The sequence below is a fragment of the Mugil cephalus genome, chromosome 2 (genome assembly GCF_022458985.1).
Source record: "Mugil cephalus isolate CIBA_MC_2020 chromosome 2, CIBA_Mcephalus_1.1, whole genome shotgun sequence".
NCBI lineage: Eukaryota > Metazoa > Chordata > Actinopteri > Mugiliformes > Mugilidae > Mugil > Mugil cephalus.
Window position 1 is genome coordinate 3,601,087 of NC_061771.1, and position 26,356 is coordinate 3,627,442.

The following is a 26,356-nucleotide window of genomic DNA, read 5'->3' on the forward strand; positions in this document are numbered from 1 at the left end:
GAATAACTTCACTGTGCAACCCCAAATAGCACTATAACAAAATTTACTAGTTTAGTTCCATGTTGATTAGAAGGACATTTTCCTCTGCTGAGGTGTGATCACACTAAGCTGTGATGTGAACAGAGAATTAGTATTTTTATTTTCACATTAAGCTAAAAAAAATGGTTAAAAACTTACAAAGTATCACTGAGCCAACTGATGATGTGAGCACTAGTTTAGAAGTCAGGAACCAGATTATTAATATTTTATGAACAACCTTAACCTAGTGGCTGCTGATGTGCTGCATGTGCTCCACTGTTGAAGAGGTAGCAGGGATTATTAAGTACCAGGTTAAACTGAGTGTACTCGACTCTCTGGTTACCAAACGCTGCTAATAAAGATTAAGGGATTAACCTGCACAGTACTCCTCTGTCTCAGTCACAATTACCAGAGAAAAAATCTTCTCATTGTTATTAATGGTCTCTCACCAACAGTGCTGCCAGGCACAGCACATTAATGCGACTGATAATATATAATGTATTGTATAATACTGTACTGTGTTTTAAAAGTAAATCACAAAAGTTTTCAGAGTCTAGTTTTCAGACATGAAACACCCACCAGGTTTATATAACTAGTGGAAGCACAGAAAATCGACAAGTATCTGATCAGACACCAGGTTTTTTGATTTGACATCATTACGTTTTCAATTCACTAACATATTAAGCATAGATATGCTGTGTCTTTTTTGCCAGTTGGTTTGATTTTTGTTTCTACTTCCTGCTTCAATTTCAACAATGGCAACTGAAACTTTCACCAAAAGTCCACTGAACACAAGTCATACAAATGTTTGCATATTCCAAACCTCCTCAGTTAACCTTTCCTCGACGTGTTCTGTCTGTATTGATCAAAATAATCGATACAAAAATTGAGGTGATGGAGAGGCAGACAGGAATGCTGAAGCGGAAATCACCCTACCAACAAGCGGACCAATCACAGCTCTTGCGCTCTGAGTCGCCACAGTGCATAGTTACATCTCTGGGGAGGTGCACGTCAGGTACGGCTGTAGGGTCTGTGCAGGGTCTGCGTGTGCACTGTTGCCGTAGCTTCTCTGTCATCTTAACACAAAACTCCAAACCACCTATACGAGTACCTCGACAGTGTATGTAATAGAAGAAAGCCATTAACCCATAAGGACGTATGTGTTACAGTTATGTGCTGTTTACGTGGGAGATCAGTATCACTGATGAGTTAATGAGCTTCTCATTACTAAAGCCAGCCTCATCCTCTACAGGGCTATGCACAGGATATGTACATTACAAAGTCTCTTTGTTCAGCCTTTAAGTGAGCAGCACAGAGTTGCTATAGAAAAGGACTGCCATGTCAACTAGAGAAAGAGAAAAAGCTTTAGTTTTAACAATATAAAGGTGGTCTGAAATCTCTAATTACCAATATCCTTATATATTATTTTGTGCTAGTTCCACAAGGATTTATAGAAATATGCCTATATATGCTTAAGATCTCATCCGAGGCTTGAAGAATCTGCTACTGTTAATCCTACCATCAACGATAACTTAAATATGATACTGCTGCCGTAGAGTTCCAGTAGTGTTGAAAAGATGCCATGTAAGGCTATAAGCCCAAGGCTGGCAGAAGAGCAGACTCGTTTATATTCCTACCAAATAAAAAAAAAAAAAAGCTAGGTCAACTGGGGAACAATAAACCGCGAGAAGCCCTAGGGTGATACTGTCCTCGGTGTCAGAGGCTCATCTTCCCCACCATAAACGCTCACATAAAAATCTGCCCATACTTCTGCACTGCTTTCCATTGATTTTACATGAGTGTTGTTAAATATATATAGCCACAGATTCCTATATAAACAATTTTTAGCAGGACAACTGTAATAACAAAACAAAGGAGCTAAAGTAGCTAAAGAGTGCAGTCCTCATATTGTCTTCACTATGCGCTTCATTATGCACATTGTCTCTCGTCTTGACATAAGACTTTCCAGGCAGGAGTAACTTCTATTATATGTCATTTAAAGCATTTATCTGAGACTTGCATGTACTTTCAGGTACTTCAATTACGTTATAACAGGACAAAATAAACTGCTTAAATCACATAAATCCCATGTATTCCACGGCATATAGTTATTTTACTAATCTAAGCACCCAAAGCAGCCCTCATTTCTAACAGAGCTGAAATAACAGTTACAGGGTCAAAAAGGGGTCAACTTCTCTCCATTGTCTTTTAAAGGATTTTAGAACAGCTGCTGTTGTGGGACCATTCACAGGTGTTCACCATTTTCACCATTTCACAGTTTTAAATAAGAGTGACACAGTTACACTAAACCAAGCTTATCCATCTATGCAGTTAACATAGAGAGATGCTTTTACCACTGTCTGGTCACTAAGGGATGTGAAGACTGATACTGCCCTGTCACTGACTCCAACAATATGTCCATATGCTTCTAAGGTCCACTGTCTATTTATGGATACAAAAAATAACATTAAAGTGAAGGTTGAGCTCATTTGTAAATGTCCAATAGATTCCATAAAGTTGGTACCAGATGAATCAAAATGACTGACTAACAGTTAAATGCTTAGATATGTAATTACCATTGTCTGTAATATCAGTCTTGTCCTGTCACCATCCTTTAAATAGGGACTCCTTATTATAATGACAGTTTTATGTGCTACAGCACAGTCAGTTAAGGCAAATATGATTTTTTTTTAATATACTTATATTACAATAATAATGGTACTTTTATCACATATAAATACAGACCCACTGATTCCACATTGTCTTGTATTTATTACAAAATATGCAGTGGATCTCTGATTACAAAGAGTGGCAGTTGGCTAGAGGGGTGGTATTTCTAATGACTCCATCCATCTGAAAACAAAGGTCAGTCTAAAGGTTGGCATTAGTTCTGGTCAAAGGTCGAAAGGTTGTAAACAGACAGACGGGGGGCGCAAAGGGATTCCCACTTGTTCCCGCAAGGGAGTTGCCACAGGTTGCCATAGGTTGCCATTTGCAACAGTTAAATGGCAACACTTAACATCTAACGCTGTTTGTTTGGAAAAGGGGTGAGGGGTGGGGTGACTCAGGCGTTCAAATCCTCAAAAGCCTGACAGCCAAGACACAAACCATATAACTGCAATGTCCACAGCACAAATCCAGAAGAGGACTTGCACTGATGCCTGATTTGATACTTACAGATATGAGAAAAACAGTGTCCCCAAAATCAAAACATTCTAACAGTATTTAAATCAGCTGCACATACCTAATACACACTTAAGAAGAATAAATATGCATATCTCTGCTTCATTTGTTAAAGTGAATTGAAAACATAATGATGTCAATGCAAAAGACCATAGCATTATAAAACTGAGAAAATATATTAAAAATATGAGCTGTATTCAAGTTGACACAAGTGTAGAACTTGTAGTGTTCAGTTCACAGAACCACGAGCCTGTTAACAATATTAAACCACCAGGCTGAGCTACTCTGCCCTACACCAAGGCGTTTGTGGTGAGCAGCTCCTGTGTGCAGCAGATTGTGCACTGTTAACTCCACTATCAAGTATAGCCTTTTTGTAGTTCATTTGCTCGACTAATTATCCCACAGCACTGCAAGGACAGGACAGTCAACCCATGCTGCGTCAGCATCCCCGTGCTGCTGGGCTTGAATAGTGTTCTTGTATATTATAATTAACAAAATTAACACAGATTAATCCATCATCATGATTAATCTGATCAAAAATTTTAACACAATTAACCCACCTGCAGCGCAGAATGACTCTGAGCTTCTAGACTCCAAGTACGGTTATAAATAAAACATTAAAGCCAAGCATACGTTAGTCTGGGATTCTGCCAGCACTTCGGCCGACACGCCGTCCAATGAGGGACAAACCAAGACAGAGACAAGCTGGCAATGCCATCTCCAGACGTGAAAGTTCAGTGATATAACAGCCAACGCTTTCAACAAAACTGCAACATGACCTGCGTGAGTTCAGCTAAATGCAACACAAGCAAGTGAGTCATGAGGCTCTGAGACATCTTTAACGGCTCATGTTGTAGTGTCAAGTGAGAACATAGACCAGATTCTTTCCTTGTAATAAAGTGGATAAGGTCAATAGAATTCTAGCCTGTCAAAACTGAAAAGTTCAGGATGACAGTGGGGTTGGTGTTTGTCTACCAAGAAGTTCATCCTGAATGTGAATGTAAGGAAAACTGATTATCTCAGACACGCAATGACCCAAAACTGTATGCCTATCCACAAGTGTGCAGCGACTTCAACAATGTAGGTAGCTTCATTGATAGAAAGTTGTGTCCAAACACCATCAAAGTGAGAACATTAATAGTAATGGGAAAAACGTCTAGGTTGCCAAGTAGTGAAATGTGCATGTGGCCTGAAGCTGGAATTTGACTCCTCTCACTCACTTAACCTGATCCAGTCAATGTGGGCTCAGTGCAAGGACACAGACTCTTTCACACAATTCCAGTGCTTTCACTTTGCAAAAACATTCTTCCTTTCTAGTCCGGAATTGCATTGTTGGTTAATTTTCGAAAACTTGGCAACATAACACACCTCAACATCCTAACTGGCGTCCCAGAGTCTTTAGTGATAGTCGTTCAGGTTTAGGAGGGAAAGCCCATATCTTCACACAACTTTGTCCCTGTTATGACTCTTACGAGAGCCCCATGATGTCTCATTCACAGTATTGTTCACCAGTTAAACAAAACACTTCCTCTTCCCCTCCTCACGCCTCTCTGGCGGGCTCGCTCACTACAACACACAGAGAATACGGTACGTGTTGGGAAAATGTGAGAGAGTAAGTACTCTATGTGTACGTGACCAGGTTTTTGTGCAGTCTAAAAAATACGATGCTGTAGCATAAATTAGCATTTATGGGTCCCCAAAATTGGCCGATGTAATCTAGATTGTACTTCCTCTGTTAAACCATTACTCGATTTCCCAAGCTCTCACTCCAAGACTTTCTCCAGCCCAGTGAATGCTCGGGATGCCAATTATGTCATTCAGTCAAGAGGCCAGTAGTTTACAGCCGACACTCCTGCTTTGACCCAGCTCCCAGAGGAGATGCCAACAATCTGGAGACAGGAATCTGGAGTGAATACAGTCACTACAGAGAGAGGGGTGAGAAGGTAAAGACAAAATGTTCATCTGGAGGCAGGAATCTACGGTGGAATGACGAGGAGGGAGGAAGGAATGTCAGGAGGGGAGAAGAGAGGTCTATCTAGAGTCACAAATCTGTAGAAGAGACAGTAAAAGGGGAGAAATTGAGAGAAATACAGTAAAGCAGATGGGGAAAATGAGAGGGGAGAAGTTGAATTGGACCAGTGTTATTCTGGCAACAGTGGAAACACTGAAAGAGGGAGGGTAGCAGGGATGGCAGACAGAGATAAAACAATGATCATATGGATCAGAGATTTTGTCTGGCAAGCATGAGGGATTTTTTTGTATTTATTTTATTTGTCAAAAACTCAGCAATGAAGTCCAACAATTTAAACTCTGAAGAGCCATTTGTCCAATTTTATCGTTAACTCCAATAAATGGGGCTAAATTACACAAAGATTAGCACAAAGCTAAAAATTTCATGTGTTAAAAAAGCAATCCATCATTTTCTACAAATGAATTGAGCTATTTTAGCTGGAAGTTATTTGAGAAAGAAGACTGAGAAGTAACAGTAATAGGAATAAGTATTACTAATTTAATTTAATATAAACTAAGTGTGTGCTTAGGTAGATGCAAGGTGGCATTACAATATACAATATATACAATATATACATACACACAATATGTGGAGCAGATAGTAAAGAGTTGCAGAAATAAGGAAATAAGCAGATACGGAGGAGGAAATAAGCTGGGATGAGTCACGCGAACGCATCTAAATATTGAGTAATAAAATAAATGGAAATCACCATGCTGGAAGCATTTAGACACAAGCTTGGTTTAGACACATTCAGATGAATTATCATGCCACATATGATTCATTAAGCAGACTTGTGGCTGGGTGATAGCTTAGTTTATCTGCTTGTGTTTTAGATCATGAAAGTTGCCCCAGCTTCCTTATGAGCAATATTGCACTGATGTGCAGTAATTCTCTCAAAATTTAAGCATGACTGACACTAAAACAGAAAATGTTACACACACAGACTAAATGGGTTTGGGTTGAAACATTTTTTTTCTTTCATGAAGCTGGTGATGATACACAAGATGACAAACATTACATGAGAGGGAGGATTTTGCTTTAGTCTGGTTTTTACTGAGGTCTAATGTGTCGACACACAGCCCCAGCCAGTTAAAGCGCTTGTGCTGATGTGGCTGAATTTTGTGTAATTACACTATTAAAACACTAATTGCTGCCTAGTTAGCCAAGTTTACTTCTTTGTGTACTTCAAACAATGACTGGGATAACGTGGATGATGGTAGAGTTTAAGTTATTAAATGTTTAATACCAGCTTCAATGCAGGTGTCTACAGTCTGCGTCACCTCAACTTGTAATGTACTTACATTTCTGGTGAGGTGTTTGTCAAACTACAATGTCATATATGCTATGTTATTTAATTTAACTTAATTTATATAGTTATTATGAGGAAATGCTCAAATAAAAACTTGGAAGATTAATGGTAGAAGTTATGGATATAGCTTAGTGATAAATAAACCAAAGTACAATCTGTTGCTAATTATTTGTTGCAGCTCATCCTGTTCATTCACAGCTTCGACCATTGTACAGCTGGATCGTAAGGATCAAATAAACTGAAATTCACTAAGAAGTCTGCGTTGGCCTTGACTATTAATTTACCTATGAGGTAATTATGACAGTCTGTCAGTCTGTGGACAGTGAGATCATTCAGGTGAGGAACCATAAATATTAGCATGGTATTCTAACAACCCACGAGTTTTTCATTCAATCACAGTAAGTGCAGAGCAGAACGGGGGAGGGAGAAAAGGTGACCATTAATCTCTGACTAGGACTCTAACAAATGGATGTATTGTGAGCTAAGACTATGGTGAAAAATAAATCTGAATCAGCAATGGTCTGGTGTTTGAAATAAATGACTGGCCAAACAGACACTGCTAAATATACGCATATGGTTACCCATGTGTCAGCAGTCACCATCGGGCCCAGCACCCACTCACAATATGGCACAGCCACTGGGGAAATGCTAAGTCATTAAACTGTCTCTATGTCATAAATATGCAGACATCACACGTTCATTTGTGCCTCTGTCCTGTCATCAGGAGAACGGGGCCTAAGGAACAGGTCCTATGTCTAACAGTTAGATGCTTGAGGCAGAATGATGAGAGGAAGCCAGCTACTATGAAGATGTTAGCAGGAAAGGACAGGAAGAAAAACCAACAAGAGAGAGAGCCCAACTTCCTAACAAAGCCTGTCATGTTTCCTGTTTCTCTGAGTGAATGGCATGGAGAGAGGTTACTTTAGGTTTCAGTAGTTTTCCTCAACTTTGTGTACACATAAATATTACACTGAGTCCAGTTGAGTTTGGCGTTGGTGCCCAGGGTTTGTGTTGTGAGGAGAAGGATGGTGGTGAAAAAAAAACGACACATCCATAACAAGGCAACAAGAACCTGAACATATTTAGCTTACTGATATTTACCTAAAAGAATCCAAACACTGAACCTCTAATAATTAAGTGGGAACACGGGTTCTAGTGAAAATGTATACACCTTCTTTTTCATAAAAATGTAATACACATGCTGCACAAGATCTACCTCTATCTATCTATCTATCTATCTATCTGTCTGTCTGTCTGTCTGTCTGTCAGTCTGTCAGTCTGTCAGTCTGTCAGTCTGTCTGTCTGAAACCTAGTTCTGTTAATAATTATATAAGTCATATATTTCAATAGCAAATATGACAGCAGCACCTAAGTTGCAAAATCACTATCAATCACTGATCTGAGAAATAGCCTTTTTCAGAAAAGCAATATTAACTGGTCTTAGAGTCAAGGGCATCATTGTTGATTTTTACCCCATCAACTCTTTTGATTTGACTCTCTTGATTTTTGTTGAATGAAGGATCAAGTCCAACTCCTTACTTCTGAATCATTTCATCTAGAACCGTGTACAAACAATACCTGAGATACTTGATCCTCATCTCCACAACTGACATGCTGAGTGGTCTACCAGACACACACACACACACACACACACACACACACACACACACACACACACACACACACACACACACACACACACACACACACACACACACACACACACACACACACACACACAGGTGGGTAGTCTGACTGTAGAAACACTAGCAGGAGAAAAGTGAGGGGCAGGAGAGCATGATCCCTGAAGTCTAACCTTCATTCCTGATTCAGAGGGTTAACATTTGCGGGTTCCATTTTCATATGAACGTTTGCGAATCTCTGTTAATCTCACACTGAATTATTCTAGACATCACATGTGTAAACAATCACGATGGAAGTGAAACCTATGATTACTATTTAACTACTACCATAATAATATCCTTGGTCTTGAATAAGTGACTAAAATTTGTGAATTTTTGCTAGAATCACCCTACAGACTCCTTAAAGTGCCCAAACAAACTGTGACAAACACAAAGTACTGTACTGTGGTGAAGAATCAGTACAGGAAATGTGCATGTGCGTACGCGCACATCACAAGCTGAAAACAGATAAAGAAAAAAAAAAGTACACCAAACTGGAGCCGCGCCGGCAGAGTCGTCTGACAGCTGTCTGGACTAGATCCGGGGGTGAGTGAGGGAGAGGAAGGAAGAGAGAGAAATGACAAAGAGATGAGGGACATCCTGTTCAAAAAAAAGAAGCAGAAAAGAAAAATGCAGGATATAGACTCACCGTAAGAGGCTCTAATGGAAAGTTTCATCAACTAACCATTGTATCTTTCATCAATTAGATAGAAATCAGGTATTATTACGACATAATAAAATTAACTTGCTGAATTGAATGAATTTTATATTTTCTATAAAATGTCTATAGAGTATTTTCAAATGTTTTTCTGAGTCTTTTTTGACTTCTCTCAGAATCCTCTGAGACCATCAGAACTATTATGCTATACTCATACAAAAAAAAAAAAAAGGGTGATATTTCCCCACCATGGAGGTAGGAAAATCCTCTTCAGGCACTTGGAAAGTTTAATGTATTCGGCATATTGAAGCCCACCTCCTCTCTAGTCAGGGCCTGTTATGCAATACCGAGGTGTTCAGTCTTTCCATTTTCCTGCTCAGAAGTACACTGATGCCACCAAGTTCAAAAGTAATTTGAAAAGCAGATTAAACTAAGAATTGACTGGAGCAACCAAGAAGAACAAAGTTTTAGAAAAATACATTTATCCCACTGTGAGATACACAAAGCATTATATTCATCCGTGTTTTCAATTCAATGGATATGCTTGTTACTATAAAGACAGTGGCATTTAATTGATGCATGAAATGTTTTGATCAAATATAAAGCATGTAGGTTTCCTGTGTATGTGGTAAAATGCAGGCTGTGAGTTGAGAACAGTGAGGCTGACTTATGGGACTGAAAGTGCTCTGGGAGATTTCATTAGTGGGTCACTGACTCCTTGTTTGTCAAATTCTTCCTAAGACACAGTGCTGTGTTGACACGTAAGGATGGCGTTTGAAGTTTTTAAGTCACCTTAAATTTTTTACAGCACTGTAACCCAGTCATTACAAGTTGATCAGATATCAGGAAGCATTTATCTTGAGTTAGTGGACGACTGGACCAGCTGCACACAGCTGACGTCTCTCCTGAGCAACGCTACTTTGTCTGCTTCGTTGTGCATATGTTGAATGTGACCTAATATGGACAGAAGATATGTGATCACTTTGAGAGATAACAATGTCCACGCCAGTGAAAAGGTAAAAAAGGGTAGTGAACTGGGTAGTTACGCACAGATAAAAATCACAGATAATTTCGTCATAGCGACCAGACAGCTGTGCCTGAGCTACTGCTGCCCAGGTGAGTCATGGAGGCTTTACACTGTTGCTGCACTGACGCTCACAGTATGAAAAGTATTGGAACAATAAGAAAAACAGATCTACCAGCAACAGCACTGCAGAACCACATGGATTATGTATGAATTAATTATCCATTGTGCATGATCTATTACTGCTTATGACTCAAGGTTGGTTAAGTCGTGTCACAACAGTGATACGCAATCAACAACAAACTGCAAACATCCTGTTAATTAATTATCAGCATTTCTAAAGAATAACATTGCACTATTATTAAGAGAGAATAAGTTAACTTAAGATGTTTACATTTATTCTTTGGGATTATCAAATATGCACTTAAAATGGTTCATGCTCAAGGAACAAACGTGCAAAATGTGTCACAGTCACTATGTTCCCTATATGGACACAGATCTGGAACAGTTGCATCATTGAGTGGATGTAAATATTTACAAAGACGGCCACGTGAGCACTAAATGAGCGTATAGAATCTGTGTAGTGTAGTGTGTGTGTGTGTGTGTGTGTGTGTGTGTGTGTGTGTGTATGTGTGTGTGTGTGTGTGTGGTCATATGAAGTATACGTCTGTGACGCAGACTAAACAGAGGTGAGGAAGTTTGGGTACAAGGTTCTGTGCTGCACTACAAAACCTGACCACAACCCAGTGACCCCAGACACAAGAGGCAAGATAAAGCAGACTTTCAAACACACAAAGGTAAACACACATCACCACAACATCATCTTCTGACTGGCAAGGAATGTGAACACAAACTAATGAATATTTGAGTCAAATCATCCTCTAACACATTGTGTTCACTCTATGAGCTGCTTTCATTAAGACTCCAGACTCACAAATTAAGTCAAAGTGAGCACATGCTTCGTTTTTGACTAAGTCTAAAAACTGATAGGTTTACAACAAATATTGTGTTCCTCACTGCAACATGGCTGCTTATCACAATGAGATTCAAGCCTCAAGCCAAGTCTGCGATCACTGAATGTTCTCCATCAGCCACATCTGCATCAGCTGACTGCATTCATCTAATATTATTTTTGAATACATCAAAGCAGGTGACCAGGTACATGTCACTGCAAGGAGAAAGTGAACAACATGAACAGTTCTGGTGTGAAAGCCTGTTCCTATGCAACCATAGCCGCTATTGGGGTACTTTAATACAACAGGAGAGTACTATTGGCCTGATGAAATGGTAGGATGCTTTTTTTTCTTTTTTTTTTTTTGATTAAAGCCCTTATATTCTTTTTGTTTAGCTGCTGCACCGTAGGCCTCTGGCTTTGGTAATTTCAATCCTGTATTGTGTTGCACAGGTGAGAATTGACAATAAAGCTGACATGACTTCACTTACAGCAAAGATAACACTGATGGCAAATTTGAAACCACATACAGCTATTCACAGCAGTGACATTTCTCCATTATCACTAAATGTTTTCTGAAACCGTTACGTATTTCCTCAGCAAGAGTTTCTGATGCTTTAACAGAAAATCCAGCCACAAGACGAGCAACATGCTGACAGAGGGTTTGAACAATGTATCTAAAAAATGTGTATTTATACAGGCATTTGAAAAACTTGATACAGTTTCTTCAATAAGATAATCACATGTTGAAAGCTTATGTGAGTGTAAACTCCCCAATATCATTAACAGTCCCCTATTAGCGAAGCTTTACTTTCAAACTGCAGACAGTATATCTATAGAGTTATGCTCTAATAAGCCTTAGAAATATTTCATCTCTATGGACGTCACTCAGCATCACCATGCATAAAAACAGCCTCCATATATTTGCCTAACAACATAATTACCTTTAATAGTTCACAGGTATCCAGCATTCTGAATAAAGGAATGAAATGGTTGGTGTACACAAAGAAAAATATAGGGCTTTATAACAACAAACAAAATATGTTAGGAGGAGAGGTGACACTAGATATGAGAAGTGTGAACATGGTATAACCTATGATGACAAAAGGGTTGGCAGTAACACTGTAGGGGTTGGCCCTAGGAGCTGCTATCTTGCCTTGTCAGTTCAAGTGAACTGTTTGAGATGAAGCACAAAAAGACACACACAGAGCCCAGCAAGTGAAAATGTACAGCACCTAACAGACACTTCTGCGCATATAAACAAACTCACACGCTTTGCTCCCTACAAATCCCGAGACAAACTCATTGGTCAACACGTCAGAAACCACAGTGACAGGCTCAGGAAAAAAAACAAGAAGCCAAGTTGAAGACAAAGTGTCAGATTTCTAAAATAGGAAAGATAGAGGTGAGTAGTATGGAAGTGTGCAGGTAGGCCTCAGTGCATTGTGCTTTCATGCATCCTGTCTAGAACAAGCACTGAAGCTTAGACTTCAAAAAACCAATGGAGTGCAAAGACAAGTAGCCCCACGACCTCTAGATACAAAACTCTGTGACAGGATAGAGAGTTGCAGGTGCATTTACAAAACTGACACTGACTTGTCTAAACGCACAAGTAGCTCAGGTTTGTGTGCAACCACTTACATAGGGCATGTGCCAGTTAATTATCAGCATGATTAGTGCACACCCAGTATCTATTTGTACAAGAAAGTTTTAGGCAGTGTCTATGAATTGTCTCAAAACTGGGTCAAACTGTACTATTTGCCAAAGTATTGCTTATTGAAACCTAAGCTGGTGCCCTGTATGACTCACATTAATTGTGTGATGATGAGTCATGACTTTACCAACTTGTCCTTATTTCAAGTGTCAAATCCCCGTATTGGTAAAGAGACACTTTGACCTAACAAAATACGTGACTCCACCAATGCATGCATTGTGTAAGCTCTCACACTACCAGCAGTGTCCAACATGTTAATCAATACGACTACCATGACGTCATCAGCTTCCAGCCAAATGCAAATGATTTTCATTTCTTCCCATTTCAGGCTGCTTTGCCTCTTCATTAATTACTCTCTCAACATTCTAACGTGGGCAAGGTTTGTTCATATATCTTGCAAACTCATAAGAAGGAACTTCACAGTGCATTGTCTTTGTAACATTCATTCCTAAAATTTTAGGAAGCTGAGATGCCTAATTTAGCTCAGCAACATGTGCTGACAGTACATCCTGTGGAAGCTCAACTCTGTGCTCTGTTTGAGAGCAAAAAGACACGCGTGCACATACAACTGACACACGTGACACAAGTATTTTCTAAGGGCTGACAGTGAATGCAGAGACAGTTGTCTCCAATAGCTTCCCTGAAATGCACTCTGCCCTGGTGGCAATGCTGGGTCTGGAACGAACGCTGGATCTTTATCTTAATCACCAGCTTCCTGGGTTTTCCCCTAGCATCAGTTTCCACAAATGTTAGAGAAGGGACACACACACCAAGCATGATAGCAGATGAAAAATACATATGCAGGTTTTCTTGCTTGCCTAAGTATCACATGCTCACACAGAACAGGAAGAATGATTCTTCCAGTTGTTCCCTGCTTTCTGCATCCCATCTGGAGGTTAATGAGGAAATGGATCAGAGAGACAGTCTCCCTTCCTCGTAGTATCCAGCCAAGGGGACATATTTGAAAAAGGGTAAGGTGATTCATCCCACTGTAAAAGTCATGTCATTCACATTGGAGAAACTGCAGGTTCCGTCCAGCGAAGGAAAGTAAGGGAAAATGAAGTGTTTCAGTAAATCACACACAAACATACATTATGCCAGAGACAGGGGGTGGGGTAGAGTACTAGAACGTTGTCTGCCCCCTGCAGTGTTAGGAATGACAGCTCTCGAAAATCATAGATTGCTCCCTATTACAAGTTTGGCAGCAAGCTCTGTGGAGGCACAATGACACACGATCTACCAGCAATGTCAAAGTAGGTTGTTTTACTTTTCTTTAGTCTTTTATATTAACTGAAGCATCAAAGAAACATCGTCCTAGATAAAACTGAAGAGCAGATGCAGTAAAGCCTCCGTGAGAAGCAAGAGGTTACCATTTAAATGCAGTGTAGGATGACTACACTAGAGATAAATGCAGTAAAAATCCAAAATCCTGCTGTGTCTAAACTCACCCTACACAAATCCTAATCCAAAGCTTTGACAGGGGGGATCCCAGTGAAAGTGACAATCATTAACCACGCATTTCAAATTTAGCTGCCTCTGACTCATATCTAGACCAAGTTTCCCTTTAGTGGAAGAGAATTTCAAAATCAAAACCAGTTCAAATATGTCTTGCTGTGAGAAACACAGACATAACAAAAACTGGATTAAGCTGAGCTTCAGTTTGCATCACCGTCATCAATACTGAAATTTTTGTTTTAAAATAAAACTTACATCTGTGCAGTATTATAAATAAAGTACAGAGTAGTGGTCGAAGTAGAAAAATAAAAACAAACATGACACATCATCTGCAGGGGCAACTTTCCTCAGATGGATACAGACATAAGCTTTAATGATAACAGTACCCTGCCGATGTTTAGAGTTTAAAGTGTTACTGCAGGGATCTATGGCCATATAAAGACAACAGTCTGAAGTTCTGAACTTAATAAACAGATATTAAACAAGCCAGAAAACATTAAGGAATTGAGAAATTCAGAAGTATGTGACAGAATTTTAATTGGAAGCCCATGTCTGATAGAAAGGCATTATTTTACTGGTATTTGGTTGGTCTGCAGGAATGAACACTGGGAAACAAATCAGGCTACAGACTTCATTACAGCTTGGTTTTAAGATCCAAAATCAATTCATAAAATCATCCACTATTAGACCACAGAGGAGACAGACTAAAACCGGACTGGTGGAGTGTTAGGTCTAAATGTACACAGCCTCACACATATAAATCAAGTGTAGCCACAACTACATACAAGTATTCTGTGCAATAAATGCACAAAATTAAAAGGAGACTTTGCATCACTGACCATAAACTGTCTGAGCAAAGACTCTGGTCATTCTAAATATCATATGAGCCCCAATTTGTCTTCATAACACACACACCATATTCCCCAGTGAAGGACAGACACAGAATGAGTCTATGATCGGGAAAGACTCTCTCTGAGGTTTCACATTCCTGGGATTCCGTCTGAAGACCACTTCAGCCCATTAAAAACCATTCCCCATATGGAGGGGAAAAAAGACCAACAGGCAGGGTAACTGTGTAGATTTCTGAGTATTGAGTTCTCTTTATAGTATTACTCTCATCATTCTAGGTGAATTAAGAAGTTGCTGACCCATAGTAGTACACTGCTTTGACTATAGCTGAGATATAATGTAGACTATCAAAGGTAATGTTAGCGCAGATCCTGCTTATATGTGGTGCTGTGGTAATTTAAAGTCAGATAGCACTGTTAGCAGCCAATAAAACAAATACGACCTAATAAGAAAATGAAGACGCAGTCATTGTTAAAAGGAAGTTTTTGCAATAGCAAATGTTAGAAATGTGGTTATTGCATAAATCCATCCATGTAGGCTACAGATAAAAATGTACTAATACCATCTCAAATAAATCAGCAATGCTGCTTTTAAGAAAATGACAAGTTAGAAAATACACTCTCTGTCATTGAAAGGCTGTGTTAAGCCGCATCACATAGTCGACAGACATCTCTTGCATATGCTGCCACACCACACTGTGTGCCTTCCAAAAGAGGTGAAGACCACTGGGAAGGGTGATATACTGCTGGCATGCGCTTAGAAACAATTCAGAAACAACAAACAAAGTAAAAAAAGTACAGTTTTTGTACATGTTTTTTCTTTTCTTGTCCCTGCTGACATCAGGCCGGCATTTCCCTGTCAGAGGACAAAGTCTGAGAGGCTCAAGAAGACTTTTTATCCTCATTCCATCCGTCTGCTCAACTCTGAGCCTTAGCTGGACTTAAATACCACTGCATTACTACACAGCTGCTTTAAAATATTGTACATTCATGTATTTACCAGCTAGCAATTTCAAGTTTAGAGTTTATTTTATTTTCTCAGTCATACATCTATACCTAATATATATATATATAAACATATATATATATATATATACACACAGTTTTTATTTAATTTTTTTTACTACTTGCTATCTATTTTTTTTTTTTTTTTACTACTTGCTCATTGACATAGGCGGAAACTGGCAAAGACTTATCCATATCATGCTGACCTATTTCTAACCAGCCAGCGCAACATCAATATTGTTGTCACAGCTAATGTTTGCTAACGAGCAAGGCTCGTTGGTCGCTTTCGGCGCTGCTCGGCGCGATAGCGTGAGTTAAATTCAGTCCGTTTTAAATCAATTTAGAGCGATATACAACACGCGTGACAGAATATTAGATTTTTATCTTACACGCGAACACAGACACGCCAGTGTACGGCTGCGTTGGTTAGCATGCTAGCCAACGTCTACTAACTTGCTAATGTTTTCGAGCGGCTTCAGGGGGTGTTTAAATTCGCTTACCTGTCAACCGCAGCTTCACTGGGCCATTTCTCCTAACTCCTTGGTTAGACATCCCCCTTTGTGTTCCAGCTTGATGAAAATTCTCCAAAAAGGTGCCTAATTCATGTGTATGAGATTTTTAAATCGTTATCTCCCAAAACAATCCCTCGGCTAGCTTGGACTTAGCTTGTAGTATCACCATAGCAAATCACGCTGACTGTGCATGCAACATATCCTAATTACATCGCTGGAAGAGCACTCTCCGCGTGAGTCCCCTTTTCCGCAAAAAACAAACAACTACATCCCCAAAAGCCGATCATGCCGCGTGTAACCAGTATTGAAGAAATCAAGTAACCGGGTGGTCCTCCATCCAGGCTGGCGTCTGCTCCGTCCGTGCTGCCTGAAGTTGTTCGCGATGATGGTAAAGACAGAGCTACTGCAGGCAGACAGACAGGTCAGGGAGGGAAAACACAGCGACGCATCCGCTCCAATCTTTCAAAATAAACCTAATAATATTAAAGAATAGAAATTTGTCATAATAATATTACAGGCATATATATATATATATATATATTATATATATATATATATATATATATATATATATATATATATATAAATATATATATATATATATATGTACACGGAAAACAACACAGGATGTATGGAAAACATCCTGTGTTGATATCTGTGCCTATGATTCCACACCCCAAAGATTTGAACAGCTACAGACTGGTAGCCTGATGAAGACACCATAGAGGCTGGTCCTTACCCATCTGCAGTTTTTGGTGAGTTTATCGATGGACCTCCTTCAGTTTGCCTACCAGCCCAGCATTGAAGTGGATGGCAGCATAATCTACCTACTGGAAAGAGCTCGCTCTCACCTGGAGAAGGTTGGGAGCACTGTAAGAATATTCTTTTATTTCTCTAGTGCTTTCAACACCATCCAGCCTGTCATACTGAGGGACAAGCTGGTGCATGCAGGCAGACATCCTGGATATTAGACTACCTGACCAACAGAGCACAGGATGTGAGGACACAGGACTGTTTATCTGATGTGGACATCTGACAGGAGCCCCTCAGGGAACTGTCCTGGGTCCCTTCCTCTTCTCCAACTACACTGCTGACTGACTTTAGACACCTCTGCAGAAATTCTCAGATGACTCCGCAATCATCAGAGGGTTTGTCCACACGATGTTTGGGAAACTGTAGAAGGGCAGAAATGTTATTTTTGAATAGCAATGGTTTTGTCCTTGCCTCTCTGTCATGCATGATTGCTCACTGCTCTACTGATGGTGGATCCATGAACTAGTCAATGTGTGAGAGGCTTCATCCAGAATGGAGAAGAGGGAGAACATAGAGAACTCATCCAAGACTTTGTACTGGTGCTAAGAAAATTACCTCAAGCTGAACATGGGTAAAACCAAGGAGCTGGTGGTGAATTTCTGCAGGCATACACTGGTGAAGATCCAGGGAATAGACATAGAAATAGTGTATTTTCACAAGTACCCTGATGTTCACCTGCACAAAAAACTGGACTCCACTGACCCCACTGGGGCTCTTTATGAGAGAGGCCAGAGCACTAGGTCCTTTAGAGTGCAGGGAGCACTCATGAAGGTTGAGTTTTGTTGAGTTTTATTTATTTATTTATTTTTATAGCTCTGTGGTTGAATCAGCCATCTTCTACGGAGCGGTCTGCGGGAGCAGCAGCATCTCAGCAACAGACAAAAAGAGACTGAACAGACTTTGTTCTGGGTTGTCCTCCTGAAGATGTGATGGTGGTGGGTGATCAGAGGATAAAAGAAAATCCGTCATTGCTGATGGAAAACAGTCCCACCCTCTTTAATGGCACTATAACAGCATGGGGCAGCGTCTTCAGCAACTCAACTACTGCACCTGCACTGTGTGAAGGGGCATTACTGCAGGTCCTTCCTTCCTGCCGCTGTGAAGCTATACAACCAAGCCTGCTCCCAGTAGACCACAAACGTATAATTACTGCTGTATTTAATTTGCTATCTTTTGTGTTCATTTAATGTTTACTTTACCATCCTGTGTGCAGAACCACATACAACAAAACCTTCATTTAAATTGTGCAGGTTTGGTCTACTACATTCAACCAACAAGCCATAAAAAACCATGATGTCTTTTCCCCTGATAATGGATACTGCTTAAACACAAATCTAGAGTGAGTCTCTGATTCTGGTAATATACTTTGAAGGCAGGGAACACAGATTTTATTCATTAAATAGTACAATTGTTGCAGACACATGGTTCTTGTAGACTCGCAAGTAGAAGAGAATAAGCTCAGTGCCACCTAGTGGTGCCATGGACACCAACTGGTTATTCATGGGTACTGAATAAAATAAGCATATTCAGCTGGCTTATATATGAAACATCACCATAACAACATATGTTAAGTATGGATAAAATTTATTTACAAATATTTCTGTGAAACAACCATATTTTGTTTTTGTACTGTCATGTACAAAGTATAAATGTCTAAAAAATAATACAAAAAAAAATCTCCCACAAGATAAGGATACTCTTTTATGTTACAAGTAACATATTCAACGTGTTAAAACTGGAAAGTACTTTGGTCATTGGAAAACTGGAAGGTATAGCAGTCTCCACCAGCCTCAGGAACGACAGACTGATCATCTTCATTCTGAAAGATAGGAGGGCCAGGAAGAGAGAAGCATTAGAGCATTGACCAAACAATGATTTGTTTGGGAGATTGTCACAATATGTATAGTGAACTATATCCAATAATCCATAAAGTGAAAACATAAAAAATAAAAATAAATATTTTTTTTGCAGATTTATTGAAACTACAGAAGTCACTGGGCTTCATAAACAAATCTAAACAATTGTAAATATGAAATTTTAGTTTGTTTATGAATTACAAATTTTAGAATATAAACATATCTGGTAAGCAAAGTAAGTGTAGCAAAGACTAACAGATAAAAAGGAAAAATAACTCTAAACTACTTAAATGAATCCAAAGCTAGTACGATTTCATATGAATGCTTTCATTACTGGTGCTGATTGTTGTCATCTCAACCGTTTCTCAAAGTTATCCGACCCTTGTCATGAACAACACTTACCTCCTCAGAAAAGAATTTGTCAATGATGTTGAGAGAGGACTTGTACACTGCTTCATTGTCATGGGATTGCAGTGCCTCGATCTTGTCCAAACCACCCAGCTCCTCAATCATTAGACACAATTTCTCAATGTCCCCTGTTTTGTATGCCATCTGTGTGGAAATCATAAAAAAAAAAAATACACATTACTAACCTTTTTTTCTCCAACCACAGATGAACATGTAATCATTTTTAATACTAAAATGTCCATCAATTAAGCAATGTGACCAAGTGATAATTCTGTAAAGATCCACATCTCCTTTCAAACAACTGAAAACAAATGTTTTCTGCTGCTGGCAGAAGAGCATGTAAGGTTACGCCTCAATGCTATTTTTTCTTGTAGTCAGTAACATTACTGTGATTCATTCATTTCAAGGCAAAGACACCAAAAAGTAGTTTGAATGATAGTGTTTATAACTTCACCTGCAAAAGGTGTAAAACTAGGCATTTCTTTTACGTATTCAAACTTACCCAGGGAGTGTCTTTGCATGATTTTCCAATTTACTTCAAATTTACATTATTTATCAGTTCTTGATAGATATCATAAACTAACTGCTTATCCCTCATCATCACAGTTTGTGTGAATTGTGCTGTCTTTGAAGGTTCTCAGTCGTCCAAGTCATGGTATGTCCAAATACGTTACAGAAAAGAACCTGGACTTGTAATGTGTATAAGAATTTAATATTCTTTAATACTTCGTGATTTTTCGTTATTGTGAAAGTTCTCTTTCTGTCCATTAGGGGTCTATTCAGTGAAAGGAATGTGCATATAATTCTGCTTTTATGGCTGCAATACAACAATGCTGATACTGTATAATTTTCTCTGACAGATTACCTATACTTTGTCTGAATTTGATGAATGTTGATTTACAAAATACGCTCAATGGACAATGGGTGCCAGTCAAAAAGGTAGTGACAAGGTCAAAACTGGGACTGTGATTTTATGATTAACTGGTAACATACATGTAAAATATTGTAGATTGCATCCAGGATGACCAAGATCATCTTTCCATCTTTGACTGTCAGTAGACTGAGCAGAGGCTCTAGCACATTGCACTGAACCAGGTAGGCCACTTGCTCCACTGTTCCACCACTTGTATAATTGGTGACAGCCCACGCTGCCTCCTTCTGGGTTTTGTAGTCTCCCTAAAGAGAAAACATAGGGTTTAAGCCAGAACAACAGAGTAATATAATAGAAATGCCTGATGTTCTTTTCATTTGATCAGACAATACAGAGTCCTAATGCATCAAGAGTGCTGCTGGAGCAGTTGCCCAAAACTTTGGTCACAGAAAACTGATTTGGAGCTCCGGTGCTGCTTTGTAGCCGTCTATTCCTCAAAGATGAGAAAAATGTATATATGGGTTTATATCAATGAAATCTATCAGTAGAATTCCCACAAGCCTGCTATATTTTCCATCTCCTCTTAGTATCTGACCTGCTGGAGGACCTCCACCAGTATGGGAATCAGGCCTGCATTGATGACTTCCTGAATCTGGGTTTCTTTGCCAGCAGTGATGTTGGAAATTGTCCAGGCTGCTTCTTTCTGGATGTTGGGCTTGTGGTGGCGTAGCAGGTTTGGGAACATTGCCAGAGCACCTGCATTTAGCACAGACTGGGTCTGCTCATCTGTCCCAGTCACAATGTTGCCAAGCGACCGCAGAGCTGGAGTCTAGGAGGTGAGGGAGAGAAAGATAATGATTATGATGACAGTCATTCATTTATAAGATACACCAGGTCTATTTATACATATATCTGCATCACATACCATAATGGAGAGCTCTCCACAAGCCAGGAGCTGAACTAGACGGGGCACCAGGCCAGCTTGCACCACCACCTCTATTCTCTCATTGGTGCCATCAGTCAGATAGGAAACAGCCCAGCAGGTGTCAGCCAGGACTTCCCTGTCATCGTGGTGGAGGAGGTGCACCAGGGCAGGAAGCAGCTGCTGCACCGCAGGTAGAGGAGGGGCGGGGTTCTTGTTCCGACACAGGTTGGAAAGTGTCCAGGTGACGTTACGAAGGTAGCCAGACTGGTACAGTGAGTTGGGAGGTTGAGAGTCAGAGGTTATTTTAGAACAAACGGCTACAAAATAATAGTTGTTGATAGGTAGAATTCACTAAAATTGAATTGAGCCATGTTTAACTCTATAAATCAAATCTTTCTCCAAATAGAATAGGTTTTTCAAATAAATAAATAAAAATCAGCATTTCCAAATAAAACAACTTTAAGGTTGTTAAAAGCGCACAACATTAAAAACTTGGGAGTGTTTTCAACAAGAATAAATCACTTCACGCCTTATGCAAATGCCCTGTAGACATTTGTTGCTAAACTATTACTACACTTACTGAGAGATGGCCTTGGGTCTGGTCTTTACTATATATATATTATATAAACAACTAACCGTCATGACAAAAAGAAAATCAACCCTAAAGAAAACAATGCAACACCAAAGATTTTGTACAGTAAGAAAAGCTGACGTAGGCGGCTTATCACATCTCGCTACAATTACTAGTTGAAAATAAAATATCCGTTCCACACCAATATGTTAAAATTGTTAACTGTATTCTTTTTTAAAATGTCATAAAAGAAAACCTTGGTCATAAATAAAATATAAATAAAATAAAATGAAAGTTCATGTTATGACAATGAATAAATGCAACAAATCTTGTCAACAGAAAAGTCATTTTACTGTAAGGTCTTTCTATGCTAGGTCAAGATACTGTCTGATATTGTTTGCTTCTGGATATGCAAATATAACATGGTTGCACTGACATGAATCTAACAGAACCACAATATTTGATAGGTACTCACAGGAAACACAGACAGGTCAGGGGTTGCTAGCAAGGCTAGGAGTGGATGGAGACCACCATGTTTGATAACTAGGTCTCTGTAATTGGATCCATCACCTAAGTTTAGAGAGAAAGGGAATTTACAGACAAAAAATAAATACACAAAAATGAACTTAGTTTAATTAACACCAACCCTAATTAACAGTACCTGCGATGTTCCCCAGGGCCCAAATAGCTTGCTCGCTGATGTGCTGATGGGGTGATGTCACCAGGTTTATAAAGGCTGGAATGGCCCCTCCTTCCACTACAGCAGAGGTCTGGTCTGAGGTACCTGAGGCGATGTTTGTCAGGGCCCAGGCAGCCTCAAACTGGATGGGCGGGCATTCAGACAACGCCAGAAAACTAACAAACTTTGGGATGAGGCCAGCAGCAATGATTTTGTCAATGGGTGGGTGCTTTTCCCTGGACAGGAGTTTTCTGTACAGAACACAACACAGGAGACTAGTTAATGACAGTACTGTACCGTTTCTCTACAACCACATTACTTTTACTACTTCTGTTACAATATATTGAGGCACAAAATATATACATGAAGCAAAAACATATTAATAACAAAAATATTATTGTTTTTGTTGCTGTGCTGTAGTGTGTGGGAGATGCAAATCTTCCATACAAACCTGTACAGAATGTTTTGTGTAAAGATTATATACAGTGGTGTGAAAAGCTGCTGCCCCCCTTCCTGATTTCTTTTTTTTTTTGCATGTTTTTCACACTTGTGTTTCAGTTCATCTAACTAATTTAAATATTAGTCAAAAGATAACACAAGAAAACACAAAATGCAGTTTTTAAATGAAGGTTGTTATTATTAATGCAAAACAAAATCCAAACATGGCCCTGTGTGAAAAAGTGACTGCCCCCTAAACCTAACAACTGGTTGGGCCACCCTTAGCAGCAACAACTGCAATCAAGCGTTTGCAATAACTTGCAATGAGTCTTTTTTACAGAGCTGTGGAGGAATTTAATCCCAAATATCTTTACAGAATTGTTGTAATTCAGCCACATTGGAGGATTTTCCAGCATTAACCTCCTTTTTAAAGATGCCACAGCATCTCAATAGGATTCAGGTCAGGACTTTGACTAGGGTGATACAAAGGGTGATCCAAAGTCTTCATTTAGGTTTTCCACATCCATTCAGAGGTGGACTTCCTGGTGTGTTTGGGATCGATGTCCTGCTGCAGAACCAAAATTCTCTTCAGCTTTCTTTCAGATATTCTCCTTCAGGATTTTCTGGTAGACAGCAGAATTCATAGTTCAATTTATCACAGCAAGTCTTCCAGGTCCTGAAGCAGCAAAACAGTCCCAGAACATCACACTACCACTACCAGATTTTACTCTAGGTATGATGTTCTTTTTCTGAAATGTGTGTTTACAAAAGATGTATTGGGACACACACTTTCCAAAAACTTCAACGTTCGTCTCGTGAGTCAGAGTGTTTTCCCAAAGGTTTTGGGGATCATCAAGATGTTTTCTGGCAAAACTGAGATGAGTCTTTATGTTCTTTTAGCTCAGCAGTGGTTTTGGTCTTGAATTCTGCCAGGAGGTCACTTGAGCCCAGTCTTTTTCTGATGGTGGAGTCATGAACACTGACCTTAACTGTGGCAAGTGAGGTCTGCAGTTCTTTGGTTGTTGTTGTGGGGTCTTTTGTGACCTCCTGGATGAGTTATCACTGTTCTCTTGGGGTAATCTTGGTCGGCCGGCCACTCTTGTGAAGGTTCACCACTGTTCCATGTTTTCACCACTGTGGTTCACTGGAGTTCCAAATCTTTAGAAATGACTTCATAACTTTTTCCAGACTCATCTCAGTTACATTCTTTCTCTTTTGTTTCTGAATTTCTTTGGACCTCAGCATGATGTGTAGCTTTTGGGGATCTTTTGGTCTATTTCACTTTGTCAGGCAGCTCTTGTTTAAGTGATTTCTTGATTGAGAACAGGTGTGGCAGCGCCTAGATAAATTAGTGAAGTTATGTTTTGACAGGAGGGCGGCACAGTGGCTCAGTACCTCCCAGCGAGAAAATCTGGGTTCAAGGCCAGCTCGGGCCTTTCTGGGTGGAGTTTGCATGTTCTCCCTGTGTCCGCGTGGGTTTTCTCCGGGTACTCTGGTTTCCTCCCACCTCCAAAGACATGCTCGTTAGGCTGACTGGTGACTCTAAATTGGTGTGTGTGAGTGCGAATGGATGTTTGTCTATGTGATAGGCTGGCGTGTACCCTGCCTCTCACCAGCTGGGATAGGCTCTAGCAACCCCTGCGACCCTAGTGAGGACTAAGCGGTACGGAAGATGAGATGAGATGAGATGTTTTGACAGGAGGGGGAAATACAGGGTCAAGTAGATTAAGTCACAAACTGCATTTTGTGTTGTCTTGGTCTACTTTTTCACACCACTGCAGTATCCATCTCAACTTAAAGTGACTAATGCAGGATAAATAAAGTATTATATGAAAGTCAATATATATTAAACACATTTAAAAACCATTCCACATTTTTTAAAATGACTTTACCTTGCTGCTTGCGTAGCCTGCAGTTGGAAGTCTACATTCTGGCTGCTTATACCTCCTACAATCTCCTCTACAGACCAGTGCTGATGAGGCTGTGGAAGCAGAAACAGGAGAGGATTACTGCTGAGTAAACCGGGGTCAAATAGTGTTTAAAAATAACCCTGACATTCAGTGGAACGTGCTTGAAATATGTTTAGGTCAGAGTTACAGGATCAGGGCAATGCAGATCAATAGTTTAAAGAAAACGAGGACACCTGTTCATCGGGATAATATTCCTGGATTCCAATTCAAACTTGCAAGACACGGTGAGAAATTAAGATTGAGGGTAAGATTTCTAATCAGCAGGCTATACTTAAATTGGCGCCGAGATTTGCAATAACCTTTGGTCAATGTGGGCGTATAGGCACGGCTTACCTGCTTTTACACCGGCTTAAAACGCTCAAGTCGAGCAGGCTTTATCTCATTGGTGCAAACATTATTTACATGCAAAATGTTTCAAGCACTAAAAACAGGCGTATTTCAGGTACGCCCTGTTTACCTTCTCTGTCAAATTAATCAGCCAACTTCAGAGTACGCGGAAGAAATAAATCGCTAGCTTCTACATACCTGTGCATTGGGATCTTTTTCTTGAAGAGGTGAAATCGGATCGTCAACAAGGCTTTGAACGTTTCTCCGTTTCAGGATCTGATCATCTTTTTTTGCTTTTCGGAGCTCCACGTTGACTTCCGCTCTCCTACGCCTGAGCTCCTGGAGATACAGAAATCCATCAAGATCATTTAGTAACGTTACAGCTTAAGCTCACTGGATTAATTTATTAAAGCAGGCTGTTCGTGGCAAAGCTTACATTGGCATCCTTCCCTTTGTTTTTGAACTGGTTGAGGCGATCTCCGTTGTCGTTGCCAGCTGACATTCCTGACCGTTAAGACAATCGATTCCGCTACTGTTACTGGAAACCGCCTGTTCAACGAGGATGAAACAGTCGGTTCAACGGCTGAGTTCAGTTCCCCCTCCGGTTAACTCTGTCTTAGCTTGTTAGCAGACGGTGGGCTAGCTAACTGAACGGCTGTCTTGAAGCCGGTTATCTAACACCATGTGGCCCATCTCACACGGACCCTGTCTCGTAAGGAAATACCACAACCCCGCCAAAACTCGTGAATACAAAAATTATTCAATCAATTACTAAACAACCCTTGTACATAAGCTGTTATAATAACGACTCATTTGTTTAAAAGAAACATTTGATTTAAGCTCATACGCAACGTGCTTACCTTTCAGCTTTCTTGACTTTTTTTTTTTTTACAAAGAGCGTGACGTCGTGTAAATACCGCCCTGTTTTTTCTTAAACTTGATTGGTCAACTGACCATGAGAACCGCCTAATGCCCGCCCTTAAAAAAAACGCATCAGACAACAAACCCGTTGTCAAAAGCAACCGCTGTCAGTATCGCGAGAGTAAGTAGCTTTTAGTTTGTGCTGTTGCTGGTCCTCATTGTCAACGAATCCATTGTCTAAGATAACCCATTCAATCGTATGTGAG

The 26,356-nt window shown here is 39.8% G+C and overlaps 2 protein-coding genes across 3 annotated transcripts in view; both read right to left on the reverse strand.

Moving 5' to 3' along the window:
* Positions 1 to 16,784, reverse strand: part of LOC125003825 (E3 ubiquitin-protein ligase SMURF2-like) — a 46,357-nt gene extending 29,573 nt beyond the window's left edge. Inside the window, exon 1 of one of the 2 annotated variants that reach the window (XM_047578038.1) lies at positions 16,360 to 16,784. In XM_047578038.1, coding sequence (XP_047433994.1) covers positions 16,360 to 16,411 — 52 coding nt within the window. In that variant the 5' untranslated portion in view covers positions 16,412 to 16,784. The remainder of the gene's footprint in view (positions 1 to 16,359) is intronic. The other variant, XM_047578037.1, reaches the window with a different exon arrangement.
* Positions 16,785 to 18,751: 1,967 nt separating this feature from the next.
* On the reverse strand, positions 18,752 to 26,169 carry LOC125004686 (importin subunit alpha-1-like). The gene is made up of 11 exons (XM_047579511.1): positions 26,090 to 26,169; positions 25,666 to 25,778; positions 25,428 to 25,568; positions 24,825 to 24,913; positions 22,477 to 22,745; positions 22,291 to 22,385; positions 21,245 to 21,508; positions 20,915 to 21,148; positions 20,442 to 20,624; positions 19,443 to 19,592; positions 18,752 to 19,003 (listed from the first exon to the last, which is right to left on the reverse strand). The coding sequence occupies exons 2-11, from the start codon at positions 25,729 to 25,731 to the stop codon at positions 18,914 to 18,916; spliced, it is 1,581 nt and encodes a 526-aa protein (XP_047435467.1). The 5' UTR covers positions 25,732 to 25,778; positions 26,090 to 26,169; the 3' UTR covers positions 18,752 to 18,913.
* Between the last annotated feature and the right edge of the window lie 187 nt (positions 26,170 to 26,356).